Source organism: Lutra lutra, chromosome 15 (genome assembly GCF_902655055.1).
Source record: "Lutra lutra chromosome 15, mLutLut1.2, whole genome shotgun sequence".
NCBI lineage: Eukaryota > Metazoa > Chordata > Mammalia > Carnivora > Mustelidae > Lutra > Lutra lutra.
Genome location: NC_062292.1, coordinates 16,956,171 through 16,972,291, shown reverse-complemented (window position 1 = coordinate 16,972,291; position 16,121 = coordinate 16,956,171). Strand labels below are relative to the sequence as shown.

Genomic DNA, 16,121 nt, shown 5'->3' with positions numbered 1-16,121 from the left:
AGCTTCTGTGCTAATCCAGAATATAGCAAGAAATTAATCTTAATGTGATAAAGCTTGGATTCTGCTCTTTTTGCAAATGTGAGTGGATCACAATTTTACTTTACACTTCAAAAGAATAACAATGCCATGATCAATTACAGCATTCTTTCAGGATTCCCCATGATCTTTCTCCCTATTCCCACCATGCTGGTGTTGTTACAGGACAATCAGGGAAATTTGGGTAGGAACTTCAGGAAGTTTGGGTAGTGAGATGGAATCCTTGCTCTTTCTTATAAGTCCACACCTTTCTGGTAGTAAGTCTTTCCTCTGATTTGGGTGGTCCAGAGGAAAGGGCATATGGAAGAACTAAGGTAATGTGGTAGAAGTTTAGTCAAGTAACTGGTTTTGAAGGTATACAAGATGAGACTAATTAGCAGACACACTGAATCCAAGGCAAACAGTTGGTTATTTGATTGTCCTCCTTAGGTTGATGGCACCATAAACAAAATGAAGGCGGCTTCGATATACTAATAAAATAAACCAAAGGTCTGCTACAAGGAAACATATTTTAGATGAAAATAAGTATAATGATTCTTTTCACTTCAGGGGAAACACTCATCTTGTCCCTCTTACTTCCTCTTCCACTGTAAGTAAGCAAATATTTGATGGAAGGTTGTTTTTATGGGGCAACTCAGTATCAGAGTTTTGCCAATTTCATACAAGAACGGCCATTATGAAGTGTACCAATCGGGAGGCTCATCTCCATTCCCAGGCAAACTACTCATATTGCTTAAATTAATCTCTTTCCAATCTAATGAGATGATTTTACTTTTTCATGTGTGGTGAGTAGAGTGTGGTTTAATGCCAGTTAAATTACTGGTCTGTAGCACTGACCATTACAAGCTTCTTAGGCTCTAAAATAATCAATTCTATCCCACATTATCACTGTGCTTTGACATTGTACAGATTGAAAGTATAATGCAGAAAGTTTGCTTTTAAGATTTACTATCAAGGCTGATACCTGAAATGTAGAAATGTATTTAAGTAATTTGCAAAATCTCATTTTAACTCTCCTAATCATCATAAGCAAGAAATAAAATTTAGATGCATTATAAAATGAAATAAGCTGATAAATCTGATTTATTCTTCTTTACCTTTTTCTGAAGTGCTACCATAACTTGTATTGTCCTTACCTAGAAACTACTGATTTTATATGTAATGATGCTGGCTTTATTAGATTTGAGAAAAGTGTGGCAATTTTGTAGTTGAAAAAGCCATAGATTCAACATGATTTTTTTTTTAATCTGAGAAGCAATCTTAATTAAACAAATTTAAATATGTTATATAGCAAGAAGTACTTATTTTCTGAGGCAGGAAAATTTCATGCAAATTAAGGAGAACTGTATTCTGAAATTTGTTTACCAAACAGTGCAATCACTTCAGAGAATCTTAAGTTTTTGAATAAAATAATGCCATGGATAGGGTTATTTCCTAAATTAGTTTCCTTAGGTTAAGAAGTTTTCCTAGTCATTGCTTAGGAAATTACATTTGGGCATTATTTCCTGAATAATGCAAAGTTAATTAAAAAAAATGACGGGAAAATAAAGGCAGGTCTCTCCCAGCACAACCACAAATGGGGACAGCGAGGCATGAGTGAGGCCCTGCTTCTGGCTGCCACAGTCCAACACCCGCCCACTCTTCTCTGCCATCTCCACAATCATTTTAATTTCTTCACCTAAATGTCTGCTACTCTGATGCCAGTACAACTCAGTAACAGGTTAGTTGTTTTTTATTCTTTTTTTTTTTTTTTAAGATTTTATTTATTTATTTGACAGATAGAAATCACAAGTAGGCAGAGAGGCAGGCAGAGAGAGAGGAGGAAGCAGGCTCCCCGCGGAGCAGAGAGCCCCATATGGGGCTCGATCCCAGAACCCTGGGATCATGACCCAAGCTGAAGGCAGAGGCTTTAACCCACTGAGCCACCCAGGCGCCCCAGTTGTTTTTTATTCTTAACTTGCCTTAGATCACCTCTTAAGAAAGGATGCACTGCTTTCTGTAGTTATGAATGTACTTTGGTCAGACTATGGTGGAAGGAGACCCTAGATCAACCACTTACTTCTGGTAAAATCTATTAAAATCTTAAAACTCTCATGCTGAAAACTTTGGGGAGTTGCAGATCCTGGGGGCTAGGCCCCATTTTCCTTAAGAGGCCATATAGGTTACTGATGAGGAGACTGGCATACTCTCACAGCATTGCTTCCGACTCTGAAGCTGAGCAGCTTTCTTAAGTAGAAAAATGAGAGACACTGGAAAAGAAAGTTGCATATGGGTTTTCAACATCTTTCCATTTTCCATAAAATTACCATTATAACCTAGTTAATGATGACTTAATTTTATCATTTTATTGTCTCTCTGTATGGGATGAAATCATCGATGATTCCATTTTAATGGTATAGGCAGCCTTAAGCATAGGTGCATGTTTGTGAGTAGAAAATAAGCCATTTTTCTTTGTCTTCTGATTTCTCTATACATATCAATGAACTTTATTCATTTAATACTTCCCTTTTATTCCTTTGGGGAGTATTTAAACTGATGATATAAACTGATTCTCAAATAAAATAAAACTAGAATTTCTAAACCTAAAATCAGATGAAGTTTTTACCTTTGGTTAGATTGCTACTCCTTTAAAATGACTCTGTGATATTAATTTCCTAAGAGTTCTGAGAGTTTCAGTGTACAGACATCTCCAATAAAACACTAGGTAGGACACAGCATTGGCAACTGGTAGGGCATTTAAAACTTAGAAGAGAAAAATGCACATTGCCTTTTTTTCAAGGAAGAAAATTTAAATGTAAACTCTGTCTCCCAAACTGCTTCCTCTTGATGAGGAAAAATCCGCTTTTCTCTCTACAGCTTCATGAGGCACATAAAGCTGTGTATTTAAATACTTATTTGAGCATCTGTCATGGTAAGCTGAATGTTACATAAGTCTTCTCATTCTTGAACAGACTATGCTAAAAGGACAAACACATCAGAAAAGGAACAAACTCTAACATTGTATTATCTATGAAAAAAATAATACTGATTAGGGTCTAGAATCGTAACAGTTGAAGAAAGATCAAATTGCCCATAGGATACACTGAAAGAAAAACACTGGGGAGTTCAAATACCAGAAGTCAACTATAAGATTTTATGTGTCATTCTATAGTGCCACTAACAGAAAATGAAGTTGACAATTCAAATTGCTCTGGATACACATTAGTACCACCAGTTTTATTTGTACAAGAAATGACTGGTCCACTGGACTTATCCAACTCAGTAATAATTACTGTTACTTCTTGACAGACCAGTGATATTTCCCCCATAGTTTTAAAGTACAAAAACAAAATAGTTAGAAAAAAAAATCCCAAGTATAAGTAATGAAACCTTTAATCTATTAAAGGTCACTAAATTATTACCACTGATTATTATAAATGATTATTTAAACTAAAAAAAAGTAATTAAACTTTTCCTCTTCAGTTTTGGGCCAAAGAACATGCTTGGCAAAACATAAAAAAACAACAAAAGCCAAAAATTTGTATGATTTTTCAGAAAAAAAAAAAATCTCACAATTTGGAAAGGGAAAAAACTTTGGAAGCTTGTCAGAATAAAAATGGAATAAACTCCTTTAAAAAGGAACTATTTGTCAGTTAATTGATAGAATTTTGGTAGTAACAGTAACTTTAATATAATCTACTAGAATCACAACAGGTGTCAGGAAGACTTGGCAATACGTGGTAGAAGAGCTACTGACCATGGGGGTATTGTAAGGGGCAAGTGACCATGTATTTTCAAGACTGAGTAAGTGATAATAACAGCTGCCCTTCCACTCATTTGTCTCTTTGCCTAAGATTAAGCTGAAAACAGCAGAAGTAATTTACTTTCATGAATCCACTGATGTTGATGCTGGAATCTTCATCTGGACCTGGGGGGGATGGGTGGATTAAAACATACTTCACTTTTTCTGGTATTTCTATTAATTTTGTTAGATAATGAAATGCTCAATTTAATGCCAACCACATTCAAGGAAGCAAAATCCTTTAAGGTTTGGGGGCTTATTTGGATGACTTAGGAACGTAGGAAAGAAATTAGACAAAGAAGTAAAAATGGGCATTGTGCACAGACCATGAGAGTCTGATAATGTCTAAGAAATATACCTTTTGTTTACACCAAGTTTAGACCTCAAAAATCTTAAAAGCAGGTTGTTTTTTCTCTCATAGGAGGGAATGAAATCCAATGTTCATCCTTTAAAACTGCTGGAAGAAATGGTTGCCAAGGTCTGTTTTATTCATGTAATGTGACAGAAGAAGGAGAATTTGTTCTTTGCTCTCAAAAATATGGTTTCCCCAAGACAGACTTAATTTGACCAAATTCTGGCTAAAGCAAGTGAATCCAAAAGAAAAACTATCCAGTAAGGTGTAGGGAGTCTCTGAAATAGTTTTATCTTCTTGTTCAGAGTCAGTAAAGTTTATACTTCCATTACCCTAAATGCTGAAGCTTAATAAGGCATAACTTCAGTTGTTATGGTTGGAGTATGGGCAAATATATTCCACATTTGTTCCTTAAAAAAAAGTATCAGACCTCTTAAAAAATTTCAACCAGTTACGTAGAAGTATATAGATACTTTGTTATGAAAGACATGCTCAGGATTCTAAAGCAGCAGCAACTTAAAAAAATCAGTAATAAAACTTTGGCTTAAAATTAAAAAAAAAGAAAAGAAAAGAAAAGAAAAAGTCAAACTGGTGCGAGTTGTCTCATCAAAGAGGTATTGTGGACTAAACCCTCACATGCTGTCCAACATTAGTTTCCCCTGTCGTCTTTCACTGTTACCACCTTCATTGCACAGGAGTTATAGCATTCTTTTATGGTTAAGTTTCATAAATAATGAGAAAACTATATGCAACAAATACATCATATTTCCCGCCCACCCAGTAACCCTCCCCAAAATAAGAAAAGTTACATCAAATTAAAAAGTAGCTTCATGAATGAAGGTACTGCTCTAAGTTGCACTTTCCCTGCAAGTGCGGCCAGTGCATCTGCGCTGGGTATGAAGGAAAGGAAAAAATTCTCCACATAAACTGACAAAAAATTTAAAAATCAATGTCCGGTTTCAACCAGTCAAAACCGGGCCCAGCGGAAGCCGAGGTATCTCGGTACCGTCCCATCAGAGGGTCCTTGCAATGCCTGTTCTTCCATCCTGATAGGTATCTGTGTCCTTGTGATTGTAAACAATCCATAAGATACTATGTTTTTGTTCCTTAAAATGTCCTCTGATTGGCAAAATGAAGTAAATATTTGTTTTAAAAATAGAAAATGAAAATTAAACCAGAAGAAAAGAAAAGAAACACAGTGAGCTTGTCTGGAGTCCATAGGATCCGATCTGGAAGAGCTCGGAAATGTGTTATGTGTCTTCTCCTGTTTTCGGCTGGAAAGGTACTAGAGGTTGCGTTGGTCGAGGAAAGAATTGTAGAGTAGGAAAACCAAAGATGTTAATCTAGTCTTCAGAGGATTCAAGTGTTAGCTTCATCATCTGTGTCTTCTATCAATACCTTAGTGTCACGAGCCTTGGATCTAGTGGAATAAGGGGGAAAAAAAGCACTTAGTCCATTATTAAAATGCAAACATGTTCACAGTATTAGGTACATATCCCATCTTATCAACATTAAAAATACATCTTAAATGGGAATTACATATTGCACCAAGTTATGCCTTATGGACTATTCCTGGAGGTTCGTGCTCAATTTTGGGTATTACTGGAAAAACATTAAGAAACTAGACTGCAACCCCAAGACGGTGACAAGAAAAATGTCCAGTCATGCATAGCAGAGAAAGAAGCAATCTAGAAGAAGAACTGAGTTTGATCAGCCATAAAGCATAATGAAATCTTGCCATTTGCAACAATATGGATGGACTTTGAGAGTAAAATGCTAAGTGAAGTAAGTCAGAGAAAGACAAATATCATATGATCCTACTCACATGTGGAATTTAAGAAACAAAACAAGTGAACAAAAAAAGGAGAAAAAAAAGAGACAAACAAAAAACCCAGACTCTTACATACACAGAACAAGCTACTGATTGCCAGAGGGGACACGGGTGGGAAGATGGGGGGAAATAAGAGTACACTTATTGTGATGAATGCTGAGTAATACACAGAAATAGTGAATCATATTATACACCTGAAACTAATAAAACACTGTATGTAAATTTACTTGAGTAAAAAAAGGAGATCTGAGTTTGAGTACTGATTGTATGATGTAACTTTTTGACTGTTATTATTTTCATCTCTATAAAGCAGGAATAATAATACCCATTTCACGTAACAGTACTCTTACCTCAGGGAGACAGTATCAATATCAAGTGAGAAAATGGATATAAAAAGCATAAGTATGAGAGAAATATGAGGAATTATGATGAGCATTGATAGAAATAGTGCCATTTGAGGTGCACATGAAACTAGGTGAGTAAACCAGCAGAAGATAAGACCTAAGGAGAGGCATGACAGCTGTCTTCAAAAGTTGACAGGGTATGATATAGAAGAGGGAGGAGACTAAGACATGGTAGCCCAACTAGGACCAACTGGTTAAAGTTACAGAGAAGCATGTTTCAGCCTAACATAAGCTAGCCACCATAATGACCATCCAACAATAAAATTAGGTGCCCCATTGAGTTATAAACTTCATTATCACTGACAATTTCCAGTCAGCATAAGATGGCCATCTAATCAGGAGGCAATGGGAGACACTCCTGTACTAGATGAGAAATAGGATTTGATAATACTGAGTTGAGAGCCCAATGCGGGGCTCGATCCCAGGACCCTGGGATCATGACCTGAGCTGAAGGCAGAGGCTTTAACCCACTGAGCCACCCAGGCACCCCTATACTAAAATAATCTGCAGTTCATAAGCCCTATGAGGTACAAGTGGTCCTTTGTGAAGCAGGTGTCATTATTTCCACTTGACAGAGGTAGAAAGTGACATTCAGCAAGGTAAAGGATGTGCTAAAGGCTGTGCGAGTCACCGAGTGAGTACTCAAATTCCGAACTTCTTATTTTAGATTTCCTGCTCTCTCCATTGCACATAACCTGTTCCATTGTTCTAAACATCATCTTCTGGTTGCAGTCTACTATCTCAGTGTTTTTCCACTTCACACTTGGAATTGAACATAATGGTCTAGTGCCAGAGCTTCCCTGGTTCTGAAGCAGAAATAGTGTATGTTTAGACTGCCCTCTGCTGGTGACTGACAAGGATAAGCTCAACGACACAACTGCCTCCAGTCCTCCCGTCCTTCGCCGCACTTACCTTGTTCACCCCACCATCCCTCCCAGGCCCTCCTCCTGCTTCTTCAAACTCTGCGTCCTTACTACAATAGTCTCATGCTTTGTTTTGTTGTTCTTCCCAATGACCTCGCTGGCCCTTCCTTTCTTGCTCCTTTTGTTTATTCCTTTTTTCCTTTTCTCTGTTTCTCTCAGGCTTAGCTCCCTGCTTTTCTTTTCTCTACCTGTCCTCTTCAGAGAAGTTCTAAATTCTGTCTGAAGCTTGGGCAATTTCTCCTCTGCTCTTCTATACCTATGGGTTACTATTACCACCTCATATTTTTTTAGGTCCTTTAAAACATCTGCTTATATTATTTTTAGTCCTATTGTAAAGCATCTTAACCCAAGTCCTCCATGTCTGATACTTCAGAATACCATGGTGGCTTTCCAGTTGGTTTTCTGGACTTTAGGGTTCCATTTCCCAACGTATCTTGCACAGTGGCATTAAAGCTTCTGAAAATACTACTTTCATGTCATTCTACCACGAAAAACATTCTCCAAAAAAAAAAAAAAAAAGAAGAAGAAGAAGAAAAGAAAAACAATCTTTGAATCCTTCCTACCTATATGATCAAGCTTGTATTTTCCAGCCTTTTATAATCATTTTTCATCTATTCAGCTACAGGTTCTGTTTGTTTGTTTTTTCTTTTTTTCACTATAGTTCTAGTCACATGGCTTCCCTTCTGCCCCTAATTGTCTTTACTGTGCCTCTGGCCTAGTCAAGTGTTCTCTTATCCTTTAGACAACTGCCCACGCTCAACTTAAGTCTCCCCCGTCATTCCAATCCACTGTGAAATCTGTTTCTAAATTCCAAGTCAGCCACAATACAGTCTACATTTATTGTTTCTTTTAGGATCATACAAAGTTAATGGCTTATAAAAATACTATTTGGGTATTTTGGTAAGAAAATAAAAATAATAAATACAAGCTATTTATATGTAAGAACTTTTTCTGTGAGGAAACTGGTCTAAATCCCATGTCATAACCACTCTATAAGCAGGGATCATATTAATTTCAATTTTCAGGGGGAAGGGCAATATAGAGAATTTAGGTAATATGGTCAAGGTTACATAGAGGCCAAGTTGCAGGGCCAGGATTCCTAAAGTTTGTAACTTGAAAATTATTTGTATACAAAACATACTGAAGAGTCAAGTAAATTATTCTCCAACAAATTTTCCCCAGTGTACTTTTAATATCATATTCGTAGCATTAATGCATTAATTAATGTATTAATGACATTTTACTCTCTGTGTTAAGACATTCTATAGATTGGATTCTATGAAATTGCCACTCTTGCTGTTTTTGGTAGGTGAAAAATGGTTGAATGCCAGGATTTCCATGTGGTTCAACCTGATACCTTTTTGGCTTAAATGTTAACCAGTGTCAACACCTGAAGGAAATTGGTCTCTGAAAAGCAGAATCCATACATACTGAGAAGCGAGGCGAGGCCGGCGCAAGGATATGCTCTGGCTGTACTTCCATGGCCGGTTCTTCTGGCGGTTTCGTACCCCGTCATCCTGGTCCATCATCTGTTCTAGGAGTGTCTGGTCATCTGCATTCAGAGGGGCTACAGAGATGTCCCGCACGGCACGGAATTCACCACAGTTATTCAGATGTTCATTCTCCAGGCGGAAGAAGTTCCACACAAATCGCCTTAGCAAAATGGGGTAAGTAAGCAAATTATTTATAAAATCTGAGCTATCATAACCTGTAACCCTCCCAGTATTATCAAGTTTCCACTCAACGAAATAAAAACAAGGAATGAAGGATTAGGATATTAGAACGGGAAAAGATGGTGTGGGGGTGGGTGGGGAGGGAACTAGAATGGTTTAGGCAAAGGGGGAAATTCCAGTGACTAGAAGGATATGTGTCTGCAGTTCTAGGGAGAGTCTGGGGCTGGAGAACTGCACAAGTCATGGGATTAGGAATAATATAAGTGGAGGAAAGAAGTGGGCAGAGGATTAAAACCTGGAACATTCCAACATTTAGAATTTGGGAAGAGGGTGCTCGCTTCGGCAGCACATATACTAGAATTTGGGAAGAGGAACAAGAACCACTAAAGGAGTTGAGAAGGAATAGTTAGGAAGATGTAAGCCTCTGAGAAATGAAGTGAAAAAAGTGCCTTGCTGAGAGATAAAGTAAGGTAGGTACAGAGAACTGAATGCTGGATTTAGCAAACAGGGAGGCAGTGTGATACAAGAGCACAGATTCTGAAAGATGGTCTAGATTCAAATCATGACTCCACCATTTACTGAGTATAACGACCTGGGATGAGTTACTTAACTTATGCTTCAGTGTCATCGGCAAAATGGGATAGTAACAGTATCTACCTGAAGATTGTTGTGAGGATTCATCAGTTAATACACATAAAATGCTCAGAACAGTGCCAGGCACACGGTGGGCAATACATGAGTGTTTGCTGCTATTACTGTTATTATTGTAGATTATTAACAAAAGCAATTTAGTTTGAGTATTGGGGAAAAAAGACTTGAGTTGAATTAAAGGGAGAATGGAGAGGTGTGAGATAGCGGAGATACCAAGTACAGACATCTTTTGAAGAGTTCTGCTGTAGAGGAGACAGAAACGGGCAAGAGTTGGAGGAGGAAAGTAGATTCAAAGGAAGTTTTTTGCTTTTGTTTTCATGGGTGACAGGACATCTGATTCTACTTTTAAGCAAATAATTTTTAAAGAAGTGAAATAATCAAGAATTTAAAAAGTGAGTTTTTTTTCTTTACTAGAAAAAAAATTTTTTTAATTCATAAAGCAGCATCCTATGTGGAAGAGGAAGAAGTGGGAGGGGAGTCAGTCTTATAGTGATGGAGAGTCTCAGGTCCTAGACCTAGAAATCTGGGAAAGTGAAGACGAGGGTTGACACATGATTGAGAAGGAGCACTAACAGCAACAAGTATACTGTTTCCAGATCAATATTTATCTTTCAGGTTTAATCTTATTTTATCAGAGTATTGTGATAGATGTGGCCATCCTGACTCAGAGGAATGCTATAAACATGTCTGAAAATACCTTTATTTTCCTTTGTGAAAGATATTTTCCATGGAGAAAGAGCTCTAGGTAGACCGTCATTTTCTTTCAGCACACTGAAAGTATCATTTTAATGACTTCTGATTTTCATTGTTACTGTTGAGAAGTCAGCAGTCAACCTAACTGCCACTTTGACATTAATCCTTTCTTTTAGGCTGCTTTCTTTAAAATAAGCGTTTAAATTGAAGTATGACATAGATCTACAAAATTTTGCAAATCACTAAGTGGGGCAACTTGATTACCGTAAAGTGATCACCTTGTGTAATTACCGCTCAGAAATAAAAAGTATAATATTATACACCCAAAGCTGCCTTTATGGCACTCTCCTATGTTCTAGAGAATTTATTGATTTACCTTTCATATGTAGTTCTGTAGTCCACCTGGAATTGATTTTGTATACAGTATACAGTAAGAGTCAAGATTCGTTTTCCCCCCCGTATGGATATCCAGTTGACTTATTATCATTTATTAAAGAACCTCTTTTTCCACACCATTATTTAACTACTTTTGTCAGAAATCAGGTAGTGTGAATGTATGTATGGTTCTGTTTCTGGACTCCCTATTCTGTTCCAGTGTACAATTTATCTATTCTTTCACTAATACCAGACACTGTCTTCATTACTGTGGCTATGTAGTAAGTCTTGATATTTGAGAGGATAAGTCCTTTAACTTTTTTCTTTTCAGCATAGTCTTGGCTATTCTAGTCTTTTTTTCTTTTTTTTTTTTTTAAATTCACTTGTTTTTAGAGACAGAGAAAGCAAGCAGGGCCTGGGGGACAGAGGAGAGGGTGAGAGAAACCCAAGCCACTCCACACTAAGCACAAAGCCTGAGGCGGGGCTCTATCTCACAACCATAAGATCAGAACTGCACCAAAACAAAGAGTTGGACGCTCAACTGATTGGCCACCCAGGCACCCCTAGTCTAGCTGTTCTTTGTCCTGTTTCCATATAAATTATAGAACTGGCTTGTCAATTTTTGTACACATAATCATTCATTAAATTTATTCCTAGGTATATGATATATTCTGATGCTATTCAAAATGGTGTTTTTTAAAATTTCATTTTCTAATTATTTGGGATTGTTTTTTAGAACATTAAATTTTTATTTATTCTGACCTTGTATTCAGGAATGCAGCTACACATATTCTAATAGCTTATTTGTAAATTCTTTTGAATTTTCTGCATATGCAATCGTGTCATGGATGAATAATTAGTTTTATTTTTTCCTTTCTAATTCTTTTTTTTTTTTTTAAGATTTATTTGAGAGAGCGGGCACGCATGCGAGGCGGGGGGGGAGGGTCACAAGGAGAGGGAGAAAGAATCTCAAGCAGATTGTTGATGGAGTCCAACGCAGGGCTTGAGCTCACAACTCTGAGATCACAACCTGAACTGAAACCAGGAGTTGGATACCTAACAGACTGCGCCACCCAGGTGCCACTCCTTTCTAATTCTCACAATGTCTCCTCCCCACCCTCCACTACACTAGCTATACTTGCAGTCTGATGTTAAAATGAAGAGACAACATGCATAATAATCTCACTCCTGATCTCAAGGGAGAGCTTACAGTGTTTTACCACTAAATATGATCTTATTTATGTTTTTTGTAGGTAATCTTTGAATTATTCTTGAACATGTACTGACTTTTCTCAATGGTGTTTTCTACACACATGAAGGATGTCCCCCCTTTATTCTATTAATGTGGTGAGTTAACACAGATTAATTTTTAAAGGTTAAATGATTTTTAATATTAAAACTCACATTCCTAAAATGAAACTAACTTGGTTGTGATGTATTATGCTTTTTATATGTTGTTGGACTCATTAGCTAATATTTTCTTCAGGAGTTTTGCATTTCTCTACATGAGACAGACTGGTTGGTCTTTCCTGGAATGTCCTCGTAGGTTTAGATATCAAAGCCATGCTGGTTGCACAAAATAAACTGGGAAGTGTTCCTTTTTCTTTTTTTAATTTATTTGACAGAGAGATCACAAGTAGGCAGAGAGGCAGGCAGGCAGAGAGGGAGGAAGCAGGCTCCCTGCTGAGCAGAGAGCCCGACTCGGGGCTCGATCCCAGGACCCTGAGACCATGACCTGAGCGGAAGGCAGAGGCTTTAACCCACTGAGCCACCCAGGTGCCCCAGAAGTGTTCCTTTTATTGCATCTTTCCTCTGGCAGAGTTTTATATACACTGATAATTCCTCCTCATATATTTGGAGGAATTCCCTGGGCCTACAGTTTTCCTTGTGAGAAGCATTTTTTTTTTTAAAGATTTATTTTAGAGAGAGAGAGAGAAGGAGAGAATTTCCAGCAGACTCCCTGCTGAGCGTAGAGCTGATACAGGCTCCATCTCATGATTGAGATTATGATCCTGAGCTGAAATCAAGCTGGGTGCTTAACCTACTGAGCCACCCAGACATCCCCCTTGTGAGAAAGATTTTAATATGAATATGATTTCTTTAATACATATAAACCTATCAGATATTCTATTTCTTTCTTGACTTTATTTACTTAAATTCAGTTAACATATAGGGCATTATCAGTTTCAAAGGTACAGTTCAGTGATTCACCAGTCTTATATAATATCCAGTGCTCATTATATCAAATGCCCCCCTTAATGTCCATCTCTTTATTGGTTTTAATAAACAGTGCTTTTCAAGGAATTTGTTCATTCCAAAGTTTTTACTCTATTGGCATAAAGCTGCTCATAATATCATCTTACTTTTTTATTTTTTTTTAAGAGAAGGGGAGTGAGGAAGGGGTAGAGAAAAAAGGAGACAGAGAGAATCTTAAGCAAGCTCCATGATCAGCATGGAGCCAGACGCAGAGCTCGATCTCACAAGCCCAAGATCATAACCTGAGCTGAAATCAAGAGTCAGACACTTAACTGACTGAGCCGCCCAGGTGTCCCTCATCTTACTTTAAAAAAAATATATATCTTGGGGCGCCTGGCTGGCTCAGTGGGTTAAAGCCTCTGCCTTCGGCTCGGGTCGTGATCTCGGGGTCCTGGGATCGAGCCCCGCGTCGGTCTCTCTGCTCTGCGGGGAGCCTGCTTCCCTCTCTCTCTTCCTGCCGCTCTGCCTACTTGTGATCTCTGTCAAGTAAATTAAAAAAAAAAAAAAAAAAAAAAAAAAAAATATATATATATATATATATATATCTCGAGGATTTTTTTATTTGTAATTTGTGCCTTTTTTGCTCTAGATTTGGCAAATTTCTTTCGTGCAAAATTAGCTTTAACGCTTTGCTTACCTTGGGGTACCTGCTTTTACTTAGATTTTAGGCTATCTTATTAGATCACTGATGTCTTTAGGAAGGTTTAAAAGATAATTCCTCTGGCATTTCCTTTGTTTCTAGTGAAAGAGCTGCCTGAATAACCCAAAATGTCAAATTGCAAATAATAATTCTCAAAAGATTTTTATTTTAATTTCTGTTCTAAAACTTTTTATTTCCCAATTTCCACTCATAACCCTTCTAATGGAGCCCAATTCTAAAGAAAGCTTTTAAGCCATCATTAGTTGTATTTTTAACTTTGTTAAGAATTAACCTCTTAGACCTTCAAGTAGGATTTTCCAACTCTGAGGCTAATAAGAAGTTTGAGAAAAGCTGGAAAATATAAGCCTTTCAAGTATAAATACTGTTTTAATAAATTCTTATTTATAAGTATTGGGTGTCTTCTAAGGGAAAGAAACTTTGATAGACTTTCTGGTAGTCTGCTTACCGGAAAACCTCAAGGGGAGCAAAGACAGTGGCAATGATGTCCCCAGAATGAGGTGACAACGTCATGGAGGTGATTGAGATTTGGACAGTCCAAGCAAAGCGCAGAATCACATCCTCTATGATGGCACAGTAGTAATAGGCCTAAGGAATAATAAGTAAATTGAGTACACTTACCATTATGTTTCTCACAAATAAGCACATCTATCACAGCAACAAGAGTCACGTATGTCCCACCAACAAGCACAGGTTAAAGAGGAAAAATGATTTTTATTTTATTTTCTATTTTAGAAAAATCTCACTAATTTATATTCTTAAATAGTGCAATATCAAAATGAAGTTTTATTGAATTTCATTAATTACTTAACAACTATATTTTATTCTCATACTGTATGCCAGGCTCTCTTCTAAACGCCAGAAATATCAACCAGATGAGATCCTTGATCTGATTGAGATTATATATTAATATGTACAACATATGCTAATAAAGACTCAAGAGCAAAACTATTAGCAGGTTAACTGTGTTATTTGCACTTTTATTCTCATATTGCCTTACTCTGCATTTGAAGAAGTTTTACCTTGTTTTTCAAGGTTGTTAAATAAAATGAAGCTTGGATATCACAAACATGGGTTGAATTTAAGGAATGTACTATTTTTACGTGGGAAAGACAGCATTCAAATTCTTATAGGTACTAGTATCCACTACTTAGGAGTCCAGTTTTAGCTACACAAAAGTTTCAAGTATACAAATTGCCATCAGACTAGAACTGTAATTCATGGATTTGTTTTTTATTAATCTCTGGATAATCAGCTCTTTAAATATATGTATTTAAAGGTTGTGAGATCTTATGGAAACTAGAAATGCCACGTATTTATACCATTGCATTTTTTTTTTAAATAACAAAGGAGTATTAGTCATGTTAGAAGGCTATTAACAAAAAGAAGAGCAGTCCCCTTGCCCACTTCTCTTCTCATTCTCTAGGCACAATCAATTTCAGGATTTGTAGCTATCTCTCCTAGTATTTATCCTCCATATTTCTAAATAATGTGTGTATATTGGCATATCTTGATTAATCAATGGGAGATGTTATCCACTGCTGATTAGGATGAATTTTTATGAAGATTTTAACATACTTACATACCCTCCCTGTTTCTTCCCCCATCCATCCAATACAGTGATAATGCAGTTTTTGGATAAATTCACATCCAGTGAACTCATCAGTGAAGAACTGCAATTTCGTGTTACTTTAAGTCAGTCTTAACATGATCCACAGTTGACTATGCGGGAGCTGATGTTACCAAAAATGTGAAAGTCTTGGGAGGAATACACTTAACGTGTGGTCCAGAGACATAGAAAAATGAAGTTTTAATATGGAGATAACAAAAATACTCCCTGGACCAGGATGTGGTACTCAGCAATACATACTATTAATCCCTAGGAACTGATTTTAAGATTCATTTCACTGTGTTCTTAATTTTTAAATGAAGCTTCACTGGACTCCACCAATAGCTTTCCTTCCCTTTTTGTGTAAATTAATTTTATTCCAGTATTTTTCTTTTTAAGATTAAAAGGAATGTGGCGATCCAGCAGAACATTTTTCTTATAAATTTGCAAATTATAATGTAGGAAACCATATACTGTATTTCCTAGGGTCATGAAAATATGCAATAAGGAAACTGAATGAAAAACTATCCACTAATTTAATTACACAGAAGCCATTATGTTAGAACTATTTAAAAGGAGGCATGGATTAACATTTATATGAAAATATGAACAGTTTATCTAAGCAATCAGCATGAGAAGTAAACGTATTACATTGTTCAGTAAGGCAAGAACAATGTAAGGAGCAATAAGGCATAACATTCTGGTGAGCACAAGAAGACCATAATTTACCTGAACTCATGTCTGCTCTCTGACTTGTACTTGACATTACTGATTTTCTTACTTTCTTTATAAAAAAAGTTTTTTGTAAAGTAATTTCTATACCCAATGAAGCTTGAACCTACATCCCTGAGATCAAGAGTGGCATGCTCTAACAACTGA

At 36.8% G+C, this 16,121-nt stretch overlaps 1 protein-coding gene across 1 annotated transcript in view; it reads right to left on the bottom strand.

Annotated features, from left to right (window-relative positions):
- Positions 1-3,146: 3,146 nt before the first annotated feature.
- XPR1 (xenotropic and polytropic retrovirus receptor 1) overlaps positions 3,147-16,121 on the bottom strand; it is a 221,149-nt gene continuing 208,174 nt past the window's right edge. The window contains exons 13-15 of the mRNA XM_047704526.1: positions 14,082-14,221; positions 8,759-8,980; positions 3,147-5,589 (exon numbers count right to left, since the gene is read on the bottom strand). Of these exons, the coding sequence (XP_047560482.1) occupies positions 5,529-5,589; positions 8,759-8,980; positions 14,082-14,221 (423 nt within the window). The 3' untranslated portion in view covers positions 3,147-5,528. The remainder of the gene's footprint in view (positions 5,590-8,758; positions 8,981-14,081; positions 14,222-16,121) is intronic.